We start from the raw sequence: 19,803 nt of genomic DNA, 5'->3' as shown, positions 1-19,803 counted from the left end.
TTCGCAGGTTTTCCTGGCGAAGCTCCTGAACCACATGCTGCCCAGTCTCTCTCTGGGCTCCATCGAGTCCAAGTGGATCTCACGGGACAAGAAGCAGGTGAGAGACGGCGACGTTGGCCGACGCCGCGTGTTCTCGGGTTGTTGTCGTCCGTGACTGAAATGTCAGGTGCGTGAGGGGCGAGGTCTGGAAACGGAAACGGCGCGTACGGTTTATTTGTACACAGGCGCGAAGTCCGGCATTTTTTGGACAATGCCAGGATGAAAGACAACTTGAATCTTTTCCAAACATCAAATGTTTGTCGGAGTTTGTGTTTGTTCAGCGTACTTGGGTGGGATGCACTGCTTGTAATTATGTTAACAGGTTGCTTTGTGTAACGTTTAACCTCTAGGTGAACTGCAGAAGACATAAACACACGTCCACATGCCTCATTTAGCATGTTCAGACAAGTAGAAGTAAATTACGAGAACCTTTGCATTTCATAATCTAACAAATTTCTTAAGAAAAATAAGTACAATTTGTGCTCATTGCTGTGTGCTGTTTAGTCTTGGGTTTCAGTGTTGGGTTCTGTCCACTTCTCTCACTAAAACAGTGGACAAATTAGAACCAGCAGTTATTCTCACTGAAATCCTGCAGTCTTCTATGTACTTTTCACACTTTGCAAATTCACGCTGCGGGCTAAATTTGACCCCCCGATGGGCTGCTTTTGACTGGACTAAGGAGATAGATTTTAAAGAAAAAAAGGTTTGTGCTATGTTGGTCAAAATTAGCATCTTATTATCACGTTCAAGCAAATTCCTTTTTTTTTTTTTTTTAAAAGGTGAACACATGTTCTGTTATTATGACCTCGGAAGTGAGAAGTGATCAGAGCCGAGGTGCGGTCGTAGTCAATAACTGCGCTTTGACTATGACGCTGTGAAGGGCGGTGGTATCATCTCCTGTAGAAAATACAAAGAGGCAGAAACAAAGTACGGCTTCTAAGTTCAGTCATCTGTAATTGAGGTTTTCTATTCTGAGACGAGTCGATAGTTCTGTTTCGGTGGTTATTAGTTTATCTCGGTTTGGAGGTCTAACAACACCCTGAAAGCAAGACAACGTGAGTTTCCTATAGACATTTCACCACTCATTCAAGCAGCTCCTTCAGTCCTAATAGAGGTGGGGAGTTTGGGTTTAAATAGGAACGTCTGTGGGTGTACGACCAGAAACGTACCTGTCATTGTCCTATTTCCATAAGAATGATGTTCCAAAGACCTGTTATCAGACTTCAGTCCCAAAGTGAGAATTTGGTTGAACCTTCTTGTGGATAGTAGTTAAAACCGTATTGATGACAGGTTATGTCTCAGTCCGCCTCCTCTTTTCAGACACAGATCTCAGTCTCCCCCCCCCCACACTCTCTTTCAAACCATCTGTCTTCGCTGGCTAAGACGCGTACCTTGTTGTCTTCAAAGGACTGTCCTTTGTCCTTCAGGTGTAGGTGGACTGTTGAGGCTTCACCAACTAGGAGGTCGCGTCACAGCTCATGTTACGGGCATCCAATATTCAGAGCGCCCGCGACACATGAGAGGGGCTGCTTCTGTGGAAGTGGGCCTCAGCTGTGTTTAGACACGAGTAGATGTGTTGGAGAATGTGCATGAAGCTATATGTTGAATGTCAGTCCCCCCTCCCCCACCCCCCTCAGCTACGAGTTAAACCAACGCAAACCCACTTTTTTCCCCTTTCGTCTGATCTCTCTGCTTCGGCGTGACCTCTCCTCCTCTCATCTTCCTGCCCCCATCGTGTTCTCAGTTCCTCTGTTCACTGAACCCATACATTAACTAGCCTCTTGCACTCGTGTGTTTAATTCATTTTCCCATGACCCTCTTTTTATGTGTCCACATTTTTTCCCCCAGTGCAACGTCTTCACTTGACTTTATTCCATATTTGGAGAGAAAATGTATTCACTTGTTAAATGTAGGTGCTTCACACAGAAATCCACTGCTTTACATGAATAGTGTTGCAGAGGTTGTTTAAAGGACAGTGTAACCACAATAGGTTTTTAAATTTAAGTTATTATAGAAGGTTATTTCTAGGGATAAACTTTCCTCCACAAAGGTTTTGTCATTGTAGGAAGCAGCAGAAACATGACGATTAAACCACCGTCTTCCTTTTCTCACCTTTTTCTCACTCTTTTTTTTTTTTTTTTTTATCTCCTGTCTCCTGTCAGGTGGAGGCGTACGACGCCGACGAGCTCGGCTTCCACGGCGGGCTGCGGGTGTCGTTCGGCATGCAGCTGATGGGCGCGGCGGCGCGGATCGAGAGGGAGATCCCGTCCATCAGCTGGCCCTTCCTGCTCCTCCACGGCGACGCCGACAAGCTCTGCGACATCCGAGGCTCCAAGATGATGTACGAGAACGCCTCCAGCTCGGACAAGAAAATCAAGGTGGGCGTCCTTCGTCCGCTGTGACTCAGCCTGACCGACTCTGGTCTAGGATTCACATCGATCGGACATAAAATTAGGACCACCTTCCTAGTATAGTGTAGGTCTCCCTTGTGCCTCATCAGAGAATGGACATGGTGTCATATGGTGTCTGGTGACAGGATGTTGTTAGTGGGGGGGCCACTATGGATCATCCCACAGATACTTGATCAGTTTGGGATCTAGTGAATTTGGAAGCCAGGTCAACACATTATGCTGTTCTTTATGTTTTTTGAGTTGTTCCTCTAGAACATTGAATTGTCGCAAGATGCTCGATGTCACTCACTTCTCCTGTCAGTGGTCAGCCACAGCTTATGTGCCGTGTGATGCTTCAGCTGTGGAATTTGTCCACTGTTGTGACACATGTGCTTCTGACATTCTGAAACTAGCATTTTGCTGTATCTGTGTGGGAAGGCCGCTGTCATCAAGGAGTGGCATTGCTACGGGGTGGGGCCTGTACCTGCTCTTGTCTGGGCGGGTGCTGCCTGTCTCATCCACACGAGTGAACGTCGGGTCCAAAAGTTTCCCAGCAGGACGCTGAATTGTCTGAATTGTCACAAGACGCTCGATGTCATTCATTGCTCCTGTCGGTGGTCATAATGCTGTGGCTGATCCAGCACTCTACCACCTCAGCAACAGCTCGTGGGAATTTGACACAATCCTGTTCATAACCGTTGCCGTCTGACACATTCTGAAACCAGCATTTGCTGTAGCTGTGGGGGGGTGGGGGGGGTGCAGCCACAGCCGAAGGTCATTAAAGTTCACGCTTTTATGGTTTGACTGATACAGGAACTACTACTTCCCAAAGAGCCAAAATGTCCAACGTGTGATATTTTATGATTATGTGCCTTAGATAAGCTCTGTCGGCTTTTGTGTACACGATGCTGTATACTATAAAACATCGTTTTCAGTCACTGAACAGACTGCAACCGTTCAGGTTGAACTCTGAAACTGAAGCTTAACTTCTGCGGAACACGCATTTGAAAAGGGGGAAGTTCACGCACTATGTTACCACATGCATGGAGTTAAAAATAGAACTGCAAGCACTAAAACAGTAAACCCTGAGAGAAGAAGAAGAAGAAGAAGAAGTGCACTATGGATATTTTTTTTTTTTTGACTCTCATGTCAAGGCTTTGTTAAATACCAGATGCTTTTACCTCCAGTGGTCAGACTGTTTAGATTCTGTTTCCTCCCAAAGACTCTGACAGGTTCACAGAATGAACACAAAACACATCAGGCAAACACTATGTACATGTGGCCATTATCAAGAAGCACATAATGTTATCCCAGGACAGACAGAGAGAAAAAGAAGAACAAAATTATCATTCTTGGGTTATCTAACAAAACGCTGAGGCAGAGAACCATTCGTGCTGCAGCTACTTTGTCACGTCCCTAAGAGTCATTGCTCTTAAATGTCTTTTTTTTTTTTTTTGTCTCCTCAGATCTACGAAGGAGGCTACCACGCCCTCCACCACGACCTCCCCGAGGTGGCCGAGTCGGTCCTGAAGGACGTGACGAGCTGGATCGCCGAGCGCCTCCCCGCCGCCGCGTCGCCGCCGCAACCTCAAGGCTCGTAGATTCGCAATCCTGCACCGCGCCGGGCGAAGGGAATCGGGCCACGACCGCGAGGGGCCAGTTGTCTGTCAGGCGTAACAAAACTACTGCACTCTCCTGACTGGGAGACACCCTTTGGGCATATGGCTGTACAAAAAAAAAAAAAAAAAAAAAGACTACCGCAAAAACCTGCCCCCCATTTCCTGCCCCAAGTGTCTCTCAATCAGGCCGCTGATTTCAATTGGCTTAGCAGCAGCGGTGCGTTTGGCAGGATGATCAGGGATGTGCATCTTCACGTGTTCGTCAAGGTTACGGATGCGAGGACTCAAAGTGCAATAACGTCGCCCCCCCCCCCCCCCCCCCGCGTCCTCATTTATATGAGCAGGCCCGAGTTTTCGAGTACTAACAGCAACACAATACATTATTGATCAGCCGTTCACAAACGAGGTTAAAGGTCAGGGACAGCTGGAGGACGGCAGCTCCCGGGTAGCTAGCTCCACATCTGTCTACGGTGGACTGCTCAGGATCTGGTCTCCTCCGCCCCCACCCCCCCCCCCACCCCACATCACACCGTTACACAAATGACATAAATAACCAGTTTATAGACACGGGCAGCTGTTGTAGAGCCCCGTAAGCACTTTGTGGATGTGAAACTAGTCCGGTGTTTTAATCTCTTTTGTTTATCCCAAAGACAAACATTCCGTCCGTCTGAATCCAGCCTCAGTATATCACAATAACTTTCCTCCGAGCCTGGCTGAGAGCGTTAGTGGGGGAGGATGAGGAGGAGGAGGAGGCGAATCGACCAGGTGAAAGTGGTCAGACGCGCTCTGCAGGTGGGAGTTAGAGGAAGAGGTCGAGGGTCAAACGGTTTCGCCCAGAAGGCCACGGTTCACGGCTCCTTGGTTAAACTGCAGGGAGGCAGGAGGGGAAAGAAATGTGTCTCTGTTCACGTAGCGTCTGCTGTTTGGTAAAGTCATTTTTAACTCGTTTCGGGCGTACATGGGTCACGGTAGGAGTCAGATCCGCCGTGGCGTCCAGCTAAACCGCAGCAAAAATGTCACAGACGCTTATGTCACCGGTGGCTTTGTTATTTATAAGTCGGACACACTTAGGTCGCCATTTATTATGGTCACGCGGGCTATAAGTAGCAGCTGTTGCTACGTGCGCGAAGCTTTGTCCTTTTATCAAGCCTGAGAACGTTTCCAAAGCTTTATTTTTCTAATGTGGAGAGAAACACCAGTACATCCAGTCTGCTGGGTTTCTTTTTTTTTTTTTGGTTTGTTTATTTTTGGATGAAGGTTTGACTGTGCCACCTCATCCCACAGAGTTCAAACAGACTCACGCAGAGAGCATAGGGGAAGCCCAGTCAGTGTGGTATCCACGGTGACCGTTACTCATGTGTAACCACGGCAGCGGCCCGTCTGCAGGGTAGTGTTTAATTTTGCCCCCTTCTGATGTGTAGTCACCGAGGTGATCGCTGCCAGGCCGACAGAATTAGATGAATTTCTGGCTTCCAGTTTCTAACTCGTCCCATCCTCGTCTCACCCAGTGTCACCCTGTTTCGCCGCCTCCAGTGTCGTGGAAACCGGCGCCCTTTGTTCTGGCCATCACACAGGCCCTTGTTTTACTACAGAGTCAAACATGTTGCTGTCAGCCTGCCAACACCGCCCCTAGTGGTCAGTTACCCTAACAGCAACAGGTTACATCATAAAGGGAGTGGATTTATTGTTATTTTTATGCTCCCATTCATCAGTAAGATGTGACGTCTTGAGCCTATTGTGGTTTCTTACCACTCACTTATTTCATTGTTTGGCATCAGACCTTAGCTGCTTTGAAGAACGACATTAATCCACCGTGATCAGCAGGAAAATAGTTCATAGTGCTTTGCATAATGTCTAAAAGATAAAAAAACACATCGTGGGACATTAAAGTGAAGAGATAAATCGGAGGAACTTAAGCTTGAAAGTGCATCCTCTCCTCTACTTTTGCTGACATTTTTCCAGAGCGAGTGTCACATCACGTTGCCGCGTGTGCAGCCATAGGACGTAGATGTAATGCATCATGTAATTCATCCGTCCCGGTGAGAATCGGGCCCTCGACCTCCACCGGAACCGTGTTTCTTTTTTTTCTTTTTTTTCTTCTCCTTCTTTTCTTAATCACGACCACTTCAAACACAATCTACTCCTGATTAGGCTGCAGCAGCAGGCGCGGCGCGCACAAAGGCGACACAGTCCCAGTTGTATTCAGCCTCGTAATGGCACCCCCGCCGCTCCGCGACGGCACAATGGGCTCCAGCCTCGCGGGAACCTATGCAACGCTAAAAATTTGAACAGCTCTACCTGTCAGCCTACATGAGTGCATATTACTGCTATCATTAGCCGTGGGGGTGGAGAGAGATGGAGATGCAGAGAGGGAGGGGGCGGGGGGGAAAAAGAGAGAGGAGAGAAGCTGTCAGTAACCATGGCAGCACTTCTTCTTTTCCACAGCGAAATCACACGGTGAAAAATGTGTAGTCATTAATGCTACGGGACACATTTTCAGGGCTGCTCGTCCATTCGCTGCTCTGAGGATTCCCCCCTTTTGTGTTAGCGCTGAGATAAGAGAGCGGCTAATTAGGCATCATCAGCTCACAGTGAATAATAAGAGCTGCACAGTGGATTTAAACCTGCTCTGCTGTTAGTACTGAAAACGTCCGTGTTTCTTAAAAGATTGATGAGTCCAAGTGTTATTTGCCGTAGGTTTGTGTATTCCATTCCATGTCCACGATTGAAAAGCAGTGGATGATATTGTTAGTATTTTTCCACCAAACTTCATTCCCAATAACAGTGCAATCCCTGATGCGGTCCTCGCATCTCGTAAATCCCCGTAAGCCTCCCCCCGTCCGTGCCAATATCCCCTTTTTTACTGGCATGGTTTTGTTGTACAAGCATGAGGTTTGCCACACTGAGAGAAAGCCATGCACACACGCCTCACTATTAATATCTGATCATCCACTTGACTGTTAAGGGCCTTGTTATTTAGGGCAGAGGGTCTATATTAAGTGAAGGAGAGATAATAATAACGAGGTCAGGAAACTGATTCTGAATTCAACTGGCCTACTGTTTGTCAATGAGGCCGTTGTGTTTTCTTTCTTTCTTTTTTTTTTTTTTAAAAAACAAATCTAGACTTTATGACTGTTAGATACGATGGAGGACTGATGGGCGGCGGCCAGTCTTTCTGTAGTTTTATGAGATGAAACTGTAATGATTCAGTGCAGCGTTTGCATGTTTGAAGTCAGTGGCAGCGAGATTTGAAGAGAGTCTTTCCCAAAATGCTGTAAATGTAGGTGGTGTCTGCTAGGTGGGAAGAAACAAAACGAAGAATAGATAAGCCTTTACTGATCCTATGCTACTGGGACTATAGTGGGACGTAAATGGGATAATACAGGGACAATGGTGGGATGATACTTGGACAATACTGAGACATTTACTGAGGCGATATGGGGACGATACTGAGACATTACTGGGACAATATTGCAGTGATACTGAGACGTTACTGAATCAATACTGGGACATTAGTAGGACAATTCTGGGACGATAATGGGACGTTACTGGGACAAAACTTGGACTTTGCCGGGACGATACTGGGATGATACTGAGACGTTACTGGGACGATATTGGGATGATACTGAGACGTTACTGGGAGGGGATGCTGCAATGATACTGGATAATTCTGAGACCATGATAATAGGATGTTATTGGGCTAAACGATACCGGGATGATACTGGGACGATACTTGGACGTTACTGGGCCGATAATAGGGCATCACCAAGGTAATACAGTGACATTACTGAGACAGTTATGGGTTGATAATAGGACTTTATTGGGATGGTACTGAGAGGTTACTGGGGCGATACCAAGACGATACTTTGACGCTACTGGGGCGATACTGGGACGATACTGGGATGAGTTTAGGTCATTAAGTGTGTTCTTCTCAGACTGGACCTTCAAACAGCTGATGCAGCATTTTGGAACAAAAACTCTTTTCATATCTTGTTTCTTTTCTTTTTTTTTATCAAGTTTCACACTGCCTGATTGCTGAATCTAATTGTAATACACTGTATAATGACATAGCATTGCTAACTACTCTCACATTGTATTTTTACATATCTTTTATTTAACTCATCCAGAGTATTTATATAGAAACTACTTTTACGTGGATGTATTAACTAAGCATCATGAAAAGGCACTTTTTATAAACCCAGTCACTCTCAGCTACGTGAGATTTCACAACACTTCCCGCAACCCCACCCTCCCCCACCTACGAAAAATGTGTGAAAACCTTTCAGATAAGATTTTGCATAGAGAAAATTTTACTATTGTATAATTTAGTCACAGACCTTAGAGTATTTAAACCATGAGATGTTGAAATGTTTTAGTTTTTTAAGATCTTAACAGCGAGGGGTTGTTGTCTTGTACCCTTTTCCAGTGTTTTTAGGAACTTGATTTCTCTTGCATCTTGAAGTATGTCTTTTTAAAACTAACTGGGCATGAGCCTTAAACTAACTCCCTCCATTGTATTTCAGATCAAACATTTGGTCCAAATATTTTGAGGACTTTGCAGGTATCAGGTTTTCTGAAGGAAAAAAAAAATTGAGCAAGAGTGCCATACACTTCTTTAAGAGATTTTTTTTGTGACAGTGTGTATTGTACATTCATTGTGTTTCTGGTGTTGTTTGTGCCTTATTGCGCCGATGAATGTGTATCTGAGCGTATTTGTGTGACGGATATGAAGCGTGGAGCTTTGTAACTCTGGGTTTCTGTCGTCACGTCTGTTTCTGGTCTGGTAACCGTGTCTGTCTGGCTTTGTCTTCCTGCTTCATTTTGTGTCCGTCTATCGGAGCCCGTGTCCAATCAGGGGTCTAAACAGATGTAGGGTCAAAAACTGTTTCTGAATCTTTAAACGCAGGCCGAGCTACAGCACATAAATACCTCCCAGGTCATTTAGACGCCTGTTTTTACTTTAGACAAAAGGCAAAATCCCAAGAGCTCAGTTCCACACGTCACGATAATAAACCAAGAATTTATAGTGTAACAAGAACCAAATGCAGATTGCATCGATGCTGTTACGAAACAAACGGAATTACAAAACTTCATTTGCCAATATGGAGAATATACCGATCAGCCATAACATTATGACCGGGTGAACGGGAGAAGTGAACAACATTGATTATCTTGTGACAATTCAGTGTTCTGCTGGTAAACTTTTGGACCTGGCTGGATGTGACCTAGACATGTAGCACCAGCATGTAGACCTGCACATTATTAGGCATGTGGTCATAATGTTAAGCCTGATCAGTGTGGTTAGGATCTTATTCAAGCAAAAACTATACATTGCACTGAAGCATTTAGATATGTAGACCCTTCTTGCCATAGCTACTGGTCAATGCCCATATATTGAGTTTTAAATTATTTTAGTTTTTATTATTATTACACATTTCAGTCAGCTGAAACACAGATTGTGGACTGAGGTCAAGAAAAAAGCTACGTTCATTCCAGCGAGACCTGTGATAAAAGTCACGGAGCGACACTTTTAACTGCGACGTTGCTAAATGCTAACCCTCACCCCGTCGGGTGGTCATAGAAAACAAAGTTTTTATTTTGCAGCATCACATTCCTGAGTCTTCCTTGTAAAGGTGTGTGTTGGTTGTCTGTGAAGGTTCTCAGTCATCCAGGTCACGGTTTATCCAAAAAAGATAATAAAGCTGAAACAAGGCCGCCTGGACTTGTAGAGGTTCATGAAAACATTTAATCCAAGAGTCTGATTTAGTTCTGAATGACTGCTGTGTCGTTGAGATTCTTTCTTGTTGAACTGGTAGATATCTGGTGAATGAACCCAACAAGTCCAGCTGCCCTCACTTCAGCTCGTATTTTTTATTTTTATTTTTTTGGATGTGTTCTGGTTGTTTACTGAGTACCACGTTACACTTAATCTGAATGGTCCACTGCTGACGTTCACCTGTCGAGCGACAAACGGCCCAAACCTTCCCCCGACTTCGAACATCAAAGACTCCTACCACTATTGTGATCGTTTTGTTGAGTGTCAGCATTCGACGATTTATTTTCAAGTGTGACCGAATATTGCAAATACGATGTACATACTCTAAAATGTAATAACGGAATGACTTCTGAATCGCCGAATGTCAAACTACTTGTGACTAGACTGTTCATAATGTCCATACTCTCTTACAGAATAAACTACATGACTGTTTAACTGTGCAGGCCGGCTTGGTTTTTCTCTCTCTCTGTGTCGTTGAATGCTTTCAGTCGGTTTTGTGATTGCGTTCGTTTCTAAAAGCATATTTGACTTGAACTCCATGAGTAATTTAAAATGCTGGGGAGCTAAGCCTTGCTGACGTCTTGACTTTGCCATGTTCCTTTTTCCCAGAACTACTTCTTAAAAGCATATTTGGACGACGCTTTAAGTCGTGGGTCTTCAACGGGGCGTCTGGGGGTACTGCAGGAGGGTCGCAAGGTTTTCCCCCCAAAATTAAAGTATGCTTAAATGCACATTAACCTGAATCCAACATATTTTAGTGAAGGGATAAACTGAGGTTATCTTAGGGATGTTTAAAGGTAAAGGTAGGTATGTTTATGGCAGTTGCACGCCCACCCTACTGTTGCACGTTTGAAATTTGTATTATTTGAATAGCTTAATATTGAATGCAAAATGATCAAATAAAATAATAACGTATTTATTAATAGCACTAGGTTGAGCTTAGTATAGAACACATAAAGTAGGTAGGGGGTCCCTTCTTAACCTCAAATCAGTTTGGGGGTCCTTGGCCTGAACAACATTAAAAACCCCTGTTCTAAAGTAAGAACAAGCATCAAGAGTGAGAATTTTTTTTTCTCTTTTGGATTGAGCGTATTGCACAGCTATAAACTCGTGCTATGCTATGCTATGCAACACGTGGGCTTATACTGCATTTTTTGTTACGTTAATTTCACACAAATCAGCCTTCTTGGGATCCGTGATTGGATTCAGGCCGGCTGCTCACTGATTCACCTCCGACAAAACATTTATCTGAGACGTCAAATTGCTCCATAAGCCTGGGAATTAAAAAGCTCACACCAGACAGTAGGTGGCAATATTGAATCATGAAATCCATTGAAGGCAGCCGTTCGGTTATATGAATGCCGTGCAAGACCAGACATGAATGAACCGAGGGTTCAGTTGAGATTTCAGTGTATTTTCATTGAGCTGTATTCGCGGTTTGCACTGCAGCTTCACACTCTGAATTTTATGAATTAGCCTTGACATGGCCCTTATCCAAATAACGATTAAATAATAGCAAAGTAATGAAATATTTCCTTACTGTCAAACACTCGTCAGCCATTTGTTTTTAGACATAATCTCGAGAAATTAGACTGAACTGTTGTTTGAGATTATTCAATAATTGTTCATCTGCTTTTATTTTAGAGTGACTGCACGGAGGAGGCAAAGGGTTTATAATCCAGACAACCCACATCTCTGCAAGCATATGGCACACTATCCGTCATCACTCTGCTTACTCTTGATAAATCTCTCTTCTCTGATCCTCCTCGCCCTCGTTCGTCCTCCCATCAACACCTGACAACAACTAAAGAAAGAAAGATATGGAGAAACCTAAACACAGATTTGTGTGTGAACTGTAATCTCTCTTTCTGTTTTTCTTTTTGGTCCTTTGCTCCCTTTTCTGTCTCTTTCCTCCCGCCTTCACTCAGAAAATGTAGGCTAACAGCTCTCCTCGAGACATTTTTAGGAGTTCGCTGCCACCACATTAGCAGCAACCCCCACAGGAGGAAACTTCTAGGAAAGCCAAGACCTGAATCCAATCCTCTTTTAGTGAGGATTGCATCGCTCCTTGTGCATGTTGCTGTGGTTCCACCGGGAAATCCCTTCACAGGGAAATGTATCCCCATGGGGAATATGCACATGAGCCTTAGTGTAGGCCAGTTTGCATACAGGTTATACACGGGGGATTATGCACGTCGAGGGAGAATGGTACACTAATTGATTTCAGCAGTGTATTCAGCCTCTATTATCTAACGTGTCCACAAATGTCACACTCGTGATGTGGTTTATTTTGAGCCGCGTCTTCCATTTTTAATGGTTTAGATTTGGTTGCAATTCGTGTCAAATCTTTTGAACGTTAGATTTTAATTGCTTTAACTGTTTATTTGTTGTATTCACCCAGCAGAGGGAGCCTATATATCTCTTTTTTTTTTCTTCATCTGTGTTTGTTGGAAACAAGGAACCTAAGCCAATCAGAAACCGGTTCAAGGAATTAAATCCGGGCTGCTGTGGCCATGGCAACGGCTTTACCTCGGTGACAGCCGAGAAATAGAAATGGACCAGGAGATGCTGAACGGACTCTAGTGGTCCTTGGTGGACCTCTCAGAATAGGAACCTTTAGATCCAGCCTCATTGACCCTGTTCCACTTTGGCTGGTTCATTTATGTAGGCGAAAAACTGAGCAGAGACATGGATTTAAACTCAGCAAACGACAGCGGGGAGACGACCATCACCGGGAGCAATACAGTGAAGCTGTGTGTACAAAAACAGAAAGAAGAAATGGGGACAAAATGCAATTTAGAAGGTTACAGGAAGATATGATGCACCAGGGTTTGCAGTTTAACCTAAATAGATCTCTGAAAGGGACTGTAGGAAGTCTGGATGGAAGGAAATGATGATGGATGAATGGATGGATTGTTTTTGAGTGCTTTTATGAATAATGAATGAATGAAAAAATATCAGTTTTAGGTTTAGTAAGTATTTGTTATTACACTTAACTAAACAATAATAATAATCATTTGTAGTGAAATCATAAATTACTCAGATTAAAGTGCAGCACATTTAAATAAAAGTTATAATGTTGTTATTAGTATTATTATAAAGGAGACACTGCAATAATTTACACAAAACAGCAGCTTTATACACATATATGTATGTATATACACTTTTTTTCTGAACGCCTTTAACTGTCAAGGCCACTTCTGTGGATACGTGCCTCTTCTGAGTGTACTTATATGGCTCTGCCTTTGACCCCGCCTCTACTTCCAAAACCGCATCCGATTGGCTGAAGCATTGCAGGCCTTTATTCCGATTGGCTGATCCTTCCTTTCAATCTACGCCAAACACGACCAGCTCACTGACTGGCCACGCCTCCTCACGCTTACGCGGAGCCAGAGGTTCATTCGTGCGTACAGAACTGAGGGGTTACCTCGCCGGGTGGGAGGAAACGTGCTCTTCGGCTAATTTTTTTTTTTTGCAGGCGTTTCACGGTTTTATTAGCGGCCCAGTTGCTAGAGGAACGTTTTATATAAGCGGTATTTATTATAAGCGCGTCGCGTCGGGTACTTAACGGCGCTGTGTGTGCTTGTGTGTGTGTGTGTGTGCGCGCGCGCGCGAGAGAGCGAGACCGTGTTAACGCCGAGCTTTAGGAGCTGTCACCTGGCTGCAGCAGCTGACTTGTGTCTTGCGGAGAGTGGAGTTGCCAGGCATTTGTCGAAAGAAAACAGGCGGCCGCTAGTTAGCAAGCCAGGCCAGCCACTTAGCCTGCCAGCTAGCAAACCGCTTCCCTTGCAGCGAGCAGCAAGTCCCACCCTCACCAACTAAGTGCGTGGACGTTGTGAGGCTGCAGCGGCGAAGTATTCCCCCCCCTCCTCCTCCTCCTCCTCCTCCTTCTCCTCCTCTCAACTTAGCCAGCATCCCCTGTACAGCTGGCTGTCAAGGGAGAATACCCACTCAAAGGGTTAGCAAAGGATAGGCGAAGCTAAGTCCAGAAATTGTTAGCTTTGCGCTCGACAGGGGGGTGTCTTCTGTGAAAGGGATACGGCGGCTACACTGGAAAGGAGGCTGGCTAAAAAGAAGAGGCGAAATAAGCGAGAACAAGGAAGACGCCGAGGAGGGGACTGGCTTGTTGAGCCGGGGAGACAGAACCGCAACGTAAGTACTCGTAGTTGTTGACGTTGAAGTCAGCTTTTAACGAAACGTCCGTGCAACTTGCAGCGTTTTTATCCGCGGATTAGCTGGCACATCCAGTGCGCCATACTAAGCTATAGCGGTTTTAACCGGGGGCTTCCTTGAAGGTGGCTGCTTAGCTAGCGTGATAGCTAACGTCAGATAGGGTTGAAAGTGAGACCGCACTCAAGTCTCGTTCTCCTTCAGGCCATTTCTCGTTTTAAATTAGCGCTTTAAATTAGGAGGGCGAGTTTTGTGAAGTTGCATCCGTGCATCTAACGGCGCCTAAAACGAGGTAGTTGCTGTGGGTGTTAGCTTTATTAGCTCATGCTAGGCCACAGGACTCGGTTTGACAGCTTCGCTTCTAACCATGAGAAACTTTTCGGGTTATCTGTAATTTATGCTCCTGCGCTAAATTGACGCAGAGGCTTTTCCGTTAACCCAGACCTTGCGCGGACCCCGCTGCGTAGCTGACGTGCACTTGCCCAGAAATGTTACTACACGCTGCAGCGACGTAGAGCTCAAGAGCTGTGATTGGTCCGCTGGGTTATTGCTTATTTACGCTTTATAGTATTTCCGGCTACTTCTCCATCTCCGTGATTCTCGAATTGTTTGTTTTGAAACACTAAAAAAATGGTTAGGTTAACTGAGGAGGTTTGGAGATACAGACATTTGTATGACTCGTGTAAGGCGAAATTTGTCCGAAACTGTTCAAAGTGAAGCAGAAAGTAGAAACAAACACAAAAAAAAAAATAATATCTTGACTGACAAAAAACAAAAACAAAAAAATGCTAGCATCTAGCATTTTGGGTGGCGTTTTTATGAATGAGTGCAAGTACAAGTACATATTTCTCACACCAGCGCAGGGTTCTTGCGTAGCCCTGCGCAGTAGTATAAATTTCGATTACGCATTACTGAAACCCAGCCAGTACCCTGACAAAGTGTCAACCTCTCAGCAAATGCGAGTTTCATATCTGGTTGGTGCAGCTGTGGGAACTCGGTGTTCCTCGGCTCAGCCCTAGATAAAGTGGCCACTCAGTGACAATGTCACACACTTCTTTTTTTTTTGTTGGTTTCTATTTAGCCTTTATTTAACCAGGTTAGTCCCATTGACTTCTTCTAGGTTCTCATTTTACAAGGGAGACCTGGCCAAGATAGCAGCAACACAGTTACAGGATTAAAAGATAGAAACAAATGAATTAGTTACATAAGAACATTAAAACACTTGCATGCAGATCATCAGAGCTTTCAATTCAGTCACAGGCCTGAGGTTTTGTAGATAGAGTTCAGATTGAAGCTCATTCCCAGCAGCTGGCACCGAAAACCTAAAAGGTTTCTTTCCACATTACGTTCTTAGTTTTGGTAAAATGTCCACTGAGCGGAGATTGTAACCTCTGTGTTTACACTTCATGTGTTTCATGTACTTTCTGCTCCACATAAGTGTTAGTGTAGTATCTTTTTCTGCTGTCAAACCTGACAGTTATTTCTTATCCTGTTGCCACACAGTGCTGTCACCGGTCGTTAACATCCACAGACCAAGGCACAGACGCACGGTGTATTTACATAGTTAAAGCAACAGCTTTTTAAAGCAGTAATTTGGTGACTGTGACCCACACCGCAGACAAATATTCAAACACGAGCCTGTCTGTGTCCAAATTAACTCTGGGGAATTGTCTCTCCTCTTGCAGATAGATAAGAAACGCTGCCACCAAGACGCACACAGCCATGAGTATTGAGATACCGGTGGGGTTGACAGAACTGCTGCAGGGCTACACTGTGGAGGTGCTGCGACAGAGGCCGTCAGACCTGGTGGATTTTGCTGTACAGTACTTCACCCGCTTGCGAGACTCCAGAGGTCAGGATGGATCCAGCATCGGTGGCAAGACGGCGAAGGGAGTGATGTTCGATGGGGAGCCGATGCAAACGGAGTCCAACGGGGATGACGATGAAGACGACGATTCCGACTTTGAGCGTAGGTCCATGTTTTGTTCTTAGAGAGAAGTTGGAGGAGTGAGTGAGTGAGTGTGTGTTTTTCGGGGGCATTTCAGGAGGGTAGAAAGAGAGTGAAGGTGCAGTCTGAGTCCAACTCATCTCATCCTGAGAGATACATTTTTCTACACACACTTGAGTAGACGGTTTCGGTGAGTACCCTACACTCATCTAATCTAGGTCTTTCTTTCTCACACAATTAAGGTTTGAGTAGAGGTGCTCACAATTGTTTCTATTTTATAACAATCTCAAGGTCTAAGTCAAATTGTTTGTTTTTAAAACTTTACAGATGCAGACATCAAGTTGTTATTACAAAAAACATTTCGGCCTGAGCCATGCTGCTAGACTTTTCGTAAACATTTCCAGCAGGATATGACCCTGAAAGATAAAAACATGCCTCCCAAAAACAGAAATACCCCCACATACACGACTTATCAAAGTGCAGTTGGATTGAAAAAGAATGTGTGTGTGTGTGTGTGTGTATTTTCTGTTTTCTTGTAGATTATATACACTATGTTTTGTAGCTGCTACTATTAAGACCCCCACAGTTTGTCACCTTGAGTAGTAGTGATGTTACCTCTTTTCCCACTTTTCACTCCTCTGTGTTTGACGTGCTTGGATGTAAGCCGCCCTGTAGCTCGGCTCTTCTCAGTGCTGCTGAGTGCAATGTGGCCTAGATCACACTGGTGTGTTACTCATGAATGGGGATTTTGTGTTTCCTCAGGGAGCCGATCTACTATGGAGATCTTTGAATATATCCTAGGCGTATCTAAAGTTCCGTGATATAAATTAGTTAAGCTACTTTTTTTTGTTTTATGTCATTTGTAAGTGTGGTTGGATAGCTATCGCACTTGTGTCTGTATCACAGTGTTGGCCAACCTTGTTGCATGATGCAACCCGGCTCATGGTGAAAAGGAGGATTTGAGTTTCTGTTTCTACGCTCGTGTGAGTGGAGTTCGGCTGCTGTTAAACAGCTGTGACCTCAGGTGAGGGTGCGATGGGTTTCGCTCATGCTGTATCTACATGTGCCCGAGAGCATGCGCCTGCTTGTGAACTTTTGTTTCACACCCTTTCAAATTCCATCCTGTTTGCGTCATGAAGCTATTCTTTCTAGTGCGTTTAGCAATCGATTGATGATTATTTTCCACACCTCATCCACTGGGGCGTTGATACAGTTGTGCTCCAGGGAGAACCTCTTGCCTGAATGCTGTAGGTCGCACACATGACTTCCCTGACATTAGATTATCCAGCCAGGCTCGTGTGCACTGCCCCCGGGGGACGTGCCCTTATGATTGGAACAACACAGGCCTGTATAGTGAAGGAAATCATGTGCTCTTGCCTGACCACTTTTGTAGCCTATAGGTATAAAGATCGCCATAGTTCCACTAGTTCGGCGACACGTGCTTCAAAACCCAAAGTAACGCTTTTAACTTCTTAAACATTAAAGCGAATGACTGACATTTAATGTTATATCCCCAGGTGACATCTATGAACATGATTATGTATTAGTTTCACGTTGTTCAACCCAACTTTCTGAATGCGGTCCTTGTCCCAGTTTACATGCAGCGGAGAAAATCGAATAACTGACGGGACCATGTCCTCCTCCTCTACACTAGGTGGCGATATGCGTCTTTTTGGCGGTTTAATACAGCCCCCTTTCTGATTGACCTATTACATCATATGATAAACAACTGGAGTCGTTCATGCATTTTACACAACAAGATGGATAATGGTACAGATTTTATAATCTTGTACGTGATGTGCACGCTACTTAGGCTGCAGATCTATGTCATCGATACCAGGGCATCAATTAACGGTTCCAGCTGGTCCAAAGTGAGGCTTCACTTCACTGAAAGGGACTGTAACACTGCAGTGTGCAATTTATGCAGCACGTAATTTCAAGTAAGGGTGGAAACACCACCAACATGCTGAAGCGTTTGTCGACGACAGACAATCTCCAGTCAACGAGTGCCGCTGCCACTAAGTCTCAGCAGAGCAGTACTAGTGAGGATCCAGTTACCAATTTCCTATGTTTCTTACAGAAGCTCTTATATCTTGTTTAGAAACTCAATAAAATTGCTCTTGTTTACATGAAACCACGAACAGCTACTTTTTCTACACCAAAAATACACAGGGCTACTCCGGTTGTTTTTCTACTGGTTACGTTTACCTTCTTCTTCTGGGACTGATTTTCTTCCAAAGTTTTGTTCCGGGTTCATACGCAAGCGCAGCGGTTGTGGAGCATGCACACATGCTTTACCTAGTTTAACTCAGATTAAGACGTATACATTCCAGTGAAAATCAGTTTCCAATTGCATTATCTCTGTGTCTTAGACGGGTAAAAACATGTTAGACACGTTGCTCCTATATTAGTCGGAGTAACGCACTTACATTCGTTTCATTTGTCCAGTTAGAGTCAGATTAAAGCAAAAATTTGTTTTTTTTCCCACGTGCATATTAACGTTCCAAGTGTGGTCCACACAGCTTAATCCAGGTGAATCTTCTCTCAATATTTCCCTTCAGTTTGGTGGAAAGGGAATAAAAAAAACACAAGATAGTGTTCTTGATGTCTTGAGTCACTGTAACAAGAACCAAACAACATTAAAACATCATCCTGTTAACCCATTGGTTAAATTAGCGTGTTAGCAACAGCAACTTTACAACCAATCAGAAGACCAGCTGAGGGCCAATTCTGCTGAAGACCAAAAGCCATTTTCTCACATTTAGAGGACAAGTGATTAAAACATATTGCTGCTTTCATCACACATTGATCCATTATAAGTCGGCCAATGACTCAATTTGGGTTTTTCCTCCCTGATTAAGAATATGGGCAGAGTGAAACGTGTATCGATCTGAATGAATGATGAAGTCGTTTTGTTGGACCTGTGATTAAGACTTGAGAACTTCAAGGTGAAATGCCAGTTGTGCTACATAAACACAGCCTGTATTTGTTGTATATGAATATTTTTTTGTTTTCCTTCATTTTCCTGCTTTCAGTTATGATGATTCACCAGCGTGCTCTTAACCTTTATTTTAGCGCTGCAGGAAATCTTTGTGCGCGAGTGTGCCGAGCTAAACGCCTAACATGTAAATGAATTAGATAGCCTGCTTTATATTCGCATGAACGTTAACAGTACAATCTCAATAACATGACGTCACATTCTACAAGCTTTGTTTTCTCTAACTCTTGCTGTCTAAATCCACAGCAGGAACACTACACAGACCTAAGCTGCTTAACACAAGGAGCTATTGTGTTCAATACAAACTGTTGTACCTCCATCGTACGTGGTATTGTTTGGGCCAAAGAGTTTACTCTCGACAAGGGGTATACTGATGGATTGAAGCTTTGTCGTACAGCAGATGTACTTTGCCGAACAGCTGACTTAGGCCCCAAAGGTTTGTTGAAGAATCTAAGAATAAATGAAGTGGGAATGAAACACAGTTCTATATATATCAATGGACAAATAGTCTTTTCTGCAAAACCCATCATTGAGTTTTGTTTTTTTATTATTTTTATTTAGAGGTCAAAGAGAGGGAATGGATTAAGGATGTGAATTTTTGGTCCAGTTGAATGGATTTGCCTGTGACTGAAATGAGAAGCTTTTTATAAAAAAGATGGATGGATGGTTAGATCCGTACCAGGGGTGATAATAGAAATGAACTGAGTGTGTTTTTATAATGAAGACGGCAGGGATAAAGCAGAGACTGTGTGATAAAGTAATTGAGAGAAGAGGGAGACTGAGGGTGGGTAATTGCCAGTGCTAACTCTCAACAGAAGATAATGCTCTGTAGCGAGATGACGGACTCACCTGAATGCATAACA

At 44.2% G+C, this 19,803-nt stretch overlaps 2 protein-coding genes across 3 annotated transcripts in view; both read left to right on the top strand.

Annotated features, from left to right (window-relative positions):
* Nucleotides 1–10,264, top strand: part of mgll (monoglyceride lipase) — a 39,727-nt gene extending 29,463 nt beyond the window's left edge. For both annotated transcript variants that reach the window (XM_047583527.1, XM_047583524.1), the window contains 3 exons: nt 8–97; nt 2,202–2,417; nt 3,896–10,264. In XM_047583527.1, coding sequence (XP_047439483.1) covers nt 8–97; nt 2,202–2,417; nt 3,896–4,030 — 441 coding nt within the window. In that variant the 3' untranslated portion in view covers nt 4,031–10,264. The remainder of the gene's footprint in view (nt 1–7; nt 98–2,201; nt 2,418–3,895) is intronic.
* A 2,958-nt stretch (nt 10,265–13,222) lies between these two features.
* prkar2aa (protein kinase, cAMP-dependent, regulatory, type II, alpha A) overlaps nt 13,223–19,803 on the top strand; it is a 51,631-nt gene continuing 45,050 nt past the window's right edge. Inside the window, exons 1-2 of the mRNA XM_047581972.1 lie at nt 13,223–13,976; nt 15,680–15,963. Coding sequence (XP_047437928.1) covers nt 15,717–15,963 — 247 coding nt within the window. The 5' untranslated portion in view covers nt 13,223–13,976; nt 15,680–15,716. The remainder of the gene's footprint in view (nt 13,977–15,679; nt 15,964–19,803) is intronic.

Source organism: Mugil cephalus, chromosome 1 (genome assembly GCF_022458985.1).
Source record: "Mugil cephalus isolate CIBA_MC_2020 chromosome 1, CIBA_Mcephalus_1.1, whole genome shotgun sequence".
NCBI lineage: Eukaryota > Metazoa > Chordata > Actinopteri > Mugiliformes > Mugilidae > Mugil > Mugil cephalus.
Note: the sequence above shows the minus strand (reverse complement) of the source record. Positions and strands in the feature narration are given on the sequence as shown.